Genomic DNA, 8842 nt, shown 5'->3' with positions numbered 1-8842 from the left:
ACGCAGATCAGAGCGAAGGATTTCATTGCAGGGAAGAGTGCCGCATCCTGGGCCACTCGGACCGGTGCTGGATGCCCCGCAGCGCCGTCCCCAGCCGCGCCAAGTCCCCCGAGCACGGCAGGAACGTCATCGCCCTCTCCATAGAGGCGACGGCGGTGGACGCGGAGCCTTACGCAGACTGTAGCGCCAAAAGGACCTTCGCCACCTTCGGCAAGGAGGGCGGCGAGCCGCCGGCCGAGGAGCGGGCCGGCAACCCCAAAGGCAAAAGAACGGTGGAGCCGGCCGCCGGCAGCCCCAAGGTGAGCGGCGCCGTCCGTGAGGCGGGCAACGGCTGCGAGGCCGCCAGCCCCGTCACCTCGCCCCTGCACCTGAAGAGCCCCGCGGCCTACGGCGGCCTGCCCTGCCCCGCCGGCCGCGGGCCACAGCCCCCGGCGAACACTGGCCCTGCCCGGCCCGCGGAGGCAGAGCCCAGGGGGGCGGACAGCGAGGGCGGCCTGCAGGAGGGCAACCCGCTGCTGCAGGACCGCAGGGAGAAGGACTCGCCGGCGGCCAGGAGACTGAGGGACATCGTCCTCTGAGCAGCGCCCGGCTGCCGGAGGGGCCAGGCAGCATGCCCGGCGTGGGTTGTTTTTATCGCTTACCAATGGTTCACAGATCGCTGTATTTAAAAGCTTTCCCTAAATGTATTGTTTATAAATGAAGCTGTTGTTAATGTGACAATCCCACTTGTTTCAACGGGCGGCAGGGGTGTTCAGCAGGGCGAAGTAGCGCGTTTTCCTTTCGCCGGGAGGTGGCAGAGGGCAGGGGCAGAGGTGAGGCCCAGCCCGCCAGCGGCAATGCTAGGTGCCGCGTCTCTTGGATTTATATATTTTTGTACCTCAGAACTAACACAAATCTCCATTCTGCTTAAGAACCGAATTCCAAATTCTTTATTCGGTCACCTTTTTGCAGTCTAGGCAAAGCAATGGCCATTTCTCGCATACAACTTGAAAATTACAGGTCAGTGAGTTTTAATATTCACCCCACACGAGGCTGCTTCTATCTGAAGATGTTGCTATTTTGCTATGGACACCCCTGCATTTATGAATCCTTTTGCTGTCACATGCTTATCTGTACTATTATCGTATTTGATATTGCAAATTACTGTATGTCTAGTGATGGCAAAAGGCTTTCAAGTTTTTAAAAAACAAGCAAACAATCACAATCATCATACTGAAACCTTGGGGAACCTGCAGTTTCCAGACCCAGTGGAGCAAGTGCTTTTTCCAGTCCCCACCATCCATCCCCTGCAGCCTCCACCTGCTCTCTCAGGGCAGGGTGTTACAGGAAGGCATTCAGGGGAAAATTCTGCCTGAATTGCAACCGTCAGATGCACTGTGCTGAACTTTTTCCCTTATCCGTTTCTTTTGCATAACTTCCAGGCAATGCATGGAAAGTTTTTTTTCCAGAAGTTTCTTTATTTTAGTTCCCAGATTTAGACATGCCCTGTCTCTAGTCATTTCAAAGTCAAAGCGATGGAATTATTTAAGAGATCTAAATTACCTTCTCAATTAGACACACACTTCCAAGTCAGCATTTCCCAGTTGTGATTATGCTAAGTGTGTGTGTGTATGTATGTCATCATGGCATGGATTTTAGACTGTTCTGATTTCTTTTTATCCCTGCATCATGAATAAGTATGGAGTGAGCAATAGCAATGTTAATTTAGGGGCAGACAGGTGATATGTAACAACGCTACTAATTCAATTAATGTGCCTTCTTAATGGAGAAAAAATTAAAGCAATTCATTATTTTTTCTCATAATTAAGGACTTTTTTTGTGTGGGTACAAATTTACTCATATAAAATTGATTTAAAAATTGAGCTACTTTAATAGCCATTTTGTAGAAGGGAGAGAGAGGAAGGGTTTCACAGCTCTCTGCTCTCTTGCAGTGATAATTCCTCAGTGAGGTATGAGTAAGGTAGGAGGATTTCAGTTAGTGTATTATAGTTATTAACCCTTCACTTGACAGATTTTCCTACCCTAAATAATGTTTCATAGAATTTAAAATTGATTATGGGAGGGAAAATATATAGCTCTTGCCAATGTTTGCTGTACCAGCAAGTTGAAATTAGTGGTTTCTAGAGAAATAGTCTTTCTAGGTCTACATATCATGATAAAATATTTGTTACGTTGATTTATTTAAATTAAAAACGTCAACAAGAAAACAAGCTCCAGTCATTATTGTCCTCAAAATAAAATAAGCTCAAGTAATTTGTTTCTTCAGGGTGAATTGATACTGCCTGAAGTTTTAGCAATCCTGAGATAGGTCCGCAGTCAGTGTATTCCCCATGCCACTCGATAGGGCCAGGAATTTGGAAGGAACCAACAAAAAAAGGTCATCTAATGAAATTTGTGATGCTTCCCTCTCGTGTTATTACTACCTCATTCAGATCAAATCCTGTGCATTAATGTGATGTCATGTATCCCTCCTAAAAGTGAACCAGGGATTTTCCTCTCTGTTCTGGAGTTTGAGCCCATTTTTAAGGGATATGTTATTTTGCTGTTTCCTGCCTGCGTACTGTACTGCTGTCTTTTTTTTTTAATTATTATTATTATTTTTTACAAATGTGTGTATTATTGTAACACAAGCGGCAGAAGAAATGGGCTAGCTTGGGGCTGTTAAAGGAACTGGATTTTCTGTAACTGTTAGGCTGGGTTTATTCTGATATTACCTGTTTTTGTCAGCTCTGCTGGACTTTCTTTGGGGAAAATCCATGTATGGTTTTGCTGAGCAAAAGCACCTACTCGATCCCCATCTGTCCCTTCTGTAGAAACCGTCCCCCACCTTCAGTCACTGTCCCCCCAGTCACCCTACGGGGCCACGGAGAGGCCCCACACCTCCATCTGGGAGCAGGACGGGACCGGTGCCCCCAGCTAGCCCCAGCCCCCATCACAGGCACAGGGACAGGGAGCGCGGTCCCCTCCGCCCCATTCGCCCCATCACTCTCACCACCTGCCTCCAGCTCCTGAAAAGCGCTGGCCGTTAATTTGTGCTGAGCCTTGCCCTCTGCCTGCGGAGCTGCCACCACCAGCCCAGCGATTTTGGATGAAAAATAGATGCTAACTGAAAAGGAAGAAAGAAAGAAAAAAAAAAAACCAGAAACATTTCTCTAATTTACCCAGAGGAAACGTTCCTTGCCACTCTGAATAAAAGCACAGCCGAGAAGGGATGCGAAATAATTCTGTATTAAAAGGGGGCATTAAAGAGGTCAGTAAGCCCTTATGCCTCCAAGAAAATCGTTTAAACAACAGTTTTGCCTGGGCTGACCCATGCCGCAGCTGGGGACACCAAGCGAGGGGCCCTTCCCTGACACGTCCTTGCTGCGCAGGACGAGGCACCTCCGCTCCACCTCCCCTTCCCTCTGCTGAATATTTTGCTATTTCTGTCACTGTTCCTCTGTGTCACTTGAGATGAGCTCAGGGCTGCTGGGCGAATCACAGCCTGTCTTGTTTTTTTAATAGTTGCATCAAAACTGGCCATACAAAAAACATAAAGGCTGCAGGGTGGGCGATTTTTTGGGGGAGGTTCCAGACCTAATTAGCGCTTCTTTAATAACTTCAACCCGTCCTCAGATTTGGTTTAGGAAAATGCGCTTGGATCTGTTGGTTTCCTTCAGGCGAACTTCCTCTGCTCCCCTGTTTCTTCAGGGGAGCAGCACCCGTTTATCATTCTCCGCCGAGCATGACGAGGACCCGGTCTGGAGCAGCCCATGCGATGTCCCCATGGCCCCTCACGTCACCCCCTGATGGCCTGAGCGTCCCTTCCCTGCAAGGGCACCCAGCTTCCCTGCATGGAGGAGCAGCAGAGGGCTGGGGGGGGGGATTATGGCTGAAAAAACAATCCCTGAGTGCCTGGCACGTTGTCCCGACGAGGCTGTTGCCGTTCCCTGTTTGTCGTGAAGCTGGAGGTGGCCTGTGGATCACATGTCGTGCAGAAGTGAATTTTTTTTTTTTCCTTTTTTTCGAATAGGAAACAAGTTGCTTTTGTAAAGAACACGATGTCTGATTAATATGTTGAAATTATTCTTGGGGAAAAAAGAAAATCTAATTATGAATGGAAACACATTTGTCTGTCATTGGGGAGAATTGATGATCTTGTTGCTACTGCTGCTTCCGCAGCTATAGGTAATCCTTTACCCAACCTAGGAGCTGCGCTTACCTTGGGAGAGAAGCCCGGCCGACTCCACTGCAAGCACTGCTGAGATGGATCCTCTATCAGCGTCGGCTGACGTTCAGCTGATCTAAGCTGGGATATAATCTTTAAACGCAAAGAGCTGACCTAACGCAAACTGCTTTTCAGCAACCAGTACCTCCTTGCACTATTCCAACGTGAGGGAAACGAGTTGCAGGCGTCGCGCCTGAGCAGGAGGAGCAGCCGGCGGCACCGTCGCTGCGCGCCTGCCCGCAGACGGCAGGGCTGCAGTGGGACTTGGTGCGGTACGTCTCGTCATGGTGTCTCCGTTGCTGATTATATGAAGAATAAATTGTTGTATATGCTGATACGTATGTTATGTACATTTTTCACAGTGATTGACTCATTGTAAACAGCAAAATGGAAAAAAAAAAAAGAATCACCATTCCGTCTATTTTATGAAGATGATAAAGCAGCTTTATTAAATTATTACGATTCTGTTTCAAAATGGTGTACCTGCCACATTGTTTTTTTTTTTTAATCTGATGAGAACTTTGTTTTCCACCTAAATGTGACTTTCTTTTCTCTGCTTTGAGCATCTAATGCATTTTAGTATTAAAGCAATTATTGAATAAAACGGAAAGTAAGTGTTTGGTTAAATACGCCTAAGTGGGTTTGCTTTGATGGGCCGAAGGTGCTGGTCTTGCAGAAGTCAGAGCAAGCCCAGATCGCTGCGTGGTCTGAGGGTGCTACCACAGCCCCTTCCCCGTGTGCTCCTCTCAGGGCTGTCTGGCGTTCGCATCCGAGAGGGTGCAAACCGCGGGCGGAGCTTTCCTGACCCCCTAGGAGGGGTTGTCCCCGCTGTCCCCAGGGGTGCCCGGGGTGGGCAGGCCCTGAGCTCCATGCAGCTCCTGCCATGGCAGAGCCTCTGCTCTCCCCTGGCCGCTTTCCATGGAGCCAGGCAGAGGGGCAGGCACGGGTAGGAAACGCCGCCAACACGCGCTTATTTTTTTTTCCACTGAGGCACAGTAGAGAGGAAAAAGAGTTATTTTCCCTGGATTTCAGGAGGGCACTTTGGAGCCTCTGGGGAGACCGTGAGGAGCATCCACTTGCTCTGAATTAATGGCCTATTAATAGACCGCTCTTCCACGAGTGTCTGAGTGCTTTGCGGATAGCAGGGGTGAGTGCCCTCCCCTAAGGGCCTCTGCTCGGTGCCTCGGCCAAGGAGACGTGAAGGTGGCACTGGGACGGAAGCAGTGGGCTGGGAGGGAGCCCCTGCAGGGCGTGGGGCTGCTCCGCGCACAGGTGGGAAGCCGGAGCACATTCAAATGACAATAAAAGTAAAGGGTTAAAAATCGATGTATCCGGACAGCTTTACCTTGGAAGGCACAGCAGAGGCAACAGGGTGTAACGACAGCAGCCACCTGGGGCTGGTTGCGCCCTTGTCAGTGAGTCGTTGGGCAGGTGGGTGAGCGGAGGCACTGAGGAGATAAAGGCAGGCTCTGCAGGCATGGCTGTTCCTGGCTTGCAGTCTCTGGGCTGTTGTAGGAGGTGGAGAAAGGCTCCTGTGATGGGAAGACCCAGCACTGGTGCTGTGCCGGCACTGTGGGCTCATCTTGCAGGTAGGAGCCAAGGCCTCTGGGGGAACAGCCCTCGGGAGCTGCCTTTGAGCAGCACTGGGAGGCTGGGGATGTTCCCCTCGAAGCATCCTGGACCAGCCCTTGCCCAACTCCCTGGCACAAGCTGCTGGGCCCCCGTGGGCGCCGGATTTGGCTATGATTTTAATCAACCTCCTCTAAGGGCACTCAGCTCTCTGCACAGGGCTCCTGCTGGCAGCGAGCTGGGGGCTCCGAGATGTCAGGTCGGTGACACGTCCCCGCTGTGCTCCCCGGCCAGCTGTCGCCGTCCTCTGTCCCCGCTGGCGTACCTCAAAGAGCGGCAGCGCCTCATCTGCTGAGACAGCAGCCAGTAACGGCTGCGCCCGAGTCTGCATAAATAACAGTGCCAGGAAAGGGCCGAGGTGGACAGTGGGAAGCAGGGTGATTTAGAGTCCTCTGCAGAGGGAAGAAAAAAAAAGGATTCATCTTTTGAGTGTGCCTGTCTGGAAACGCTGCCCGCGTGCAAGGGTGTGCTCAGTTTTATGGCTCGGATGGCTTCCTTGCACAGAAGGAGAGTGGGGCAGATCCTGAGCCCCTGGGGCTGTGCTGGCTTTCGGCAGGCGGGTCTCTGCCTGGTGCTGCTGGGCTGGCAGCTTTGGGCTGTGCCACGCACAGCTGGGACCTGCCAGCGCTCGGTACCGGGAGCTTGCTGCATTCCTCTCCTCGCAGCCCAGCTATGCGGGAACTTCGGGCTGGGGCTGCTGGCTCCCAGCTCCCCAGGGAGCTGCCACCCTCCTGGGGGTCGGGGGACCCCCCTGTGGTCCCCTGGGCTCCCCAGCATCCCTGGGAAAAGCTCCCTGGGGCACTGGCGATGCCATCAGCAGCTGAGTTTGCCCCTGCCCCCTGTGGGACAGAGCTCCTACAGGTGCTGTGCTGCACCCACGATGGGAGCCCCACGCTGCTGTGCGCCCCGGGATGGGGGAGCTGAGCTGTGAGGGGCTCGGCCACAGGGACCGGCTCAGTGAAGCTGGGGAGAGAATAAATTAGCACGCAAAGCAGGCAGCCCTCAACGGCCAAGGTTCAGAGCTGGTTCATAGACACAGATCTCATTTCTGTTTCTTCTGGACATTATTTTATATTATATTTGATGTTAAACTGGAATATCTAAATAGAGCCAAATTGGATTAACAAGCAATGAATTATCATACACTCCGACTACTAAGCCCACAAAGACAAGAACAAATAAATTGGAAGGATCAAAGCTCTGAAAGCATAGAGCATCTATGTACATTGCTGCTTGAAGCACGGCTCCACGAAGGCAGAGTGCTGTGGGAAGGGAGAGCAAAGGCCCCATCCTGTTTTTCTGTTGCTCCCCGAACGCAGTTGCCCCTCACATGGGGCGTGGGTGCCTCTGCCTTGCTCCCTGGGTGCGAGGGGGTGACAACGCACCCAGCGGGTGTCCAGCTGCACCCAGTGCGGCAGGATGGGGACAGGGAATCGGGTGTCGCTCCCACGGTCGCCCTCGGCTCCTGCAGTTCTGCGGGCTGGACCCTGGCTATGCCCTGGCAGGGAAATGCTTGGGGCTGACTGCTGACCGTTGCTTGCCCTGGGCTGAAACTGGAGTAAAACTTTACCAGCAGCCCCAGCGGGCCTTCCACTTGTTTAACTTGCATCTGGTTTTGTTTTGTTTTGTTGTCCTTTTCTTTCTGAAAATGATGCAACCCGGAATCCCCAAAGAGCCACGGGAGAACAAACACAAGCAGGTGTACAATTACGGAGCTCACCTCTGCGGTGCTACTGCTCCCTCCTTGCTTCCCTGCCTGCTTGTGGCTGGGGGGGACAGGCTGGAGGAGGAAGGGTGGCTCTTTGGGGACAAGCTCTGGGTGTCAGGGCGCGTGTCACGCTGCTGGCAGGGGTGAGGGCAGCATCCCTGGGAACCAGTGTGGCAGCAGCTGTGCTGCAGTGTGAGCAGTCATTGCAACCCGTCGTTTGAAAACCCAAAACAAAACTCTAGCGCTGTTGTGGAAAATCCTGCTGTGGCACTTCCCATTAACACGGATAAAAAATGGAGAAATGTGGCAAACGGTATTAACCCCATCACTGATCAAGCTTAAACTTTTCCCAAGAAAAATGGCCTGCAGGTCACTGTTGAATGCGAGTGGGGCTCTGCCTGAGCAGGGTTGGCTCCGTGGGGCCAGCAAAGTGGCTGGGAGCAGCAGGGACGAACACAAGGACGAACCCCTGGTGAAGCTCTGGGAGTCAGCAGAGGGAATTCAGGCTTCCCTTGGAAGCGGGGAGAGGCAGTGTGGGAGCAGAGCAGCAGCCTTGGTGGAGCTGCTCTGTGTTGCCTGGGGGTGATGGATTGTCTTTCAAGGCCAAAATAAAAAAATTATGATAATGAAACCTCTGGGAGAGAAGGATGGTGCAAGGCTTTCTCTTTTCCAGCCCCAAATCTCTGCTTTCCCCCCCCCAAGGCAGCTCTCTGGCTGTGCTGGCTGCGCCTGCAGTGCCAGGGCATTTCACCATCTTCCACCTCCCGTGCTGGGCCATGCACACGCTGCCCCAGCGCACTGGCCCCGTGACTGCAGTGCTGAAGGCAGCCTGTCTGGTGATGGGCTGTGTGTATGGGGGGGAAAGGTGTGTGTGTGTACGTGGGGGGTGTCCCTGGCCCCACTCTGAGCAGTGCAGAGAAGCCCTCTTGCTGCTCTGCTCCCTCAGTACCCATGCAGAGAGCAGACAGAGGCGGGGTTGTTTTGACTGGAAAAAGGAAAAAATGAGCAAACAACATTCTCCAGGTTCTTTTCTATCTTTTTTTTTTTTTTTAACTTTCCAGATAAGGAAAACCTTTCTTTTCTCTTTTCTTTTTCTTTTTTTTTTTTTTTCTAAACTCCTCTCTCTGCTTCTTCTGCACACAGGCTCAAAGGCTGTTCTTTATCTATTTGATTCTCTGTAAAATTGATCTTATTCTCTTTGGAGGAGTTAGGTTTAAATCACAGGATGAAATCCCGGCCCCAGTGAATCAATATCAAATCTCCTATCAACATCAGCCTGGGGTGGAGTTTTTGGCTGT

At 51.8% G+C, this 8842-nt stretch overlaps 1 protein-coding gene across 2 annotated transcripts in view; it reads left to right on the top strand.

The window, feature by feature from the left end:
- Positions 1-4834, top strand: part of PCDH19 (protocadherin 19) — a 57748-nt gene extending 52914 nt beyond the window's left edge. For both annotated transcript variants that reach the window (XM_080553354.1, XM_080553355.1), the window contains exon 5: positions 7-4834. In XM_080553354.1, the coding sequence (XP_080409480.1) occupies positions 7-578 (572 nt within the window). In that variant the 3' untranslated portion in view covers positions 579-4834. The remainder of the gene's footprint in view (positions 1-6) is intronic.
- The last annotated feature ends 4008 nt before the right edge of the window (positions 4835-8842 follow it).

Source organism: Anser brachyrhynchus, assembly GCF_964034855.1.
Source record: "Anser brachyrhynchus genome assembly, chromosome: 13".
Classification (NCBI taxonomy): Eukaryota; Metazoa; Chordata; class Aves; order Anseriformes; family Anatidae; genus Anser; species Anser brachyrhynchus.
The sequence above is the reverse complement of the archived record's forward strand: the minus strand, read 5'-3'. Positions and strand labels throughout refer to the sequence as shown.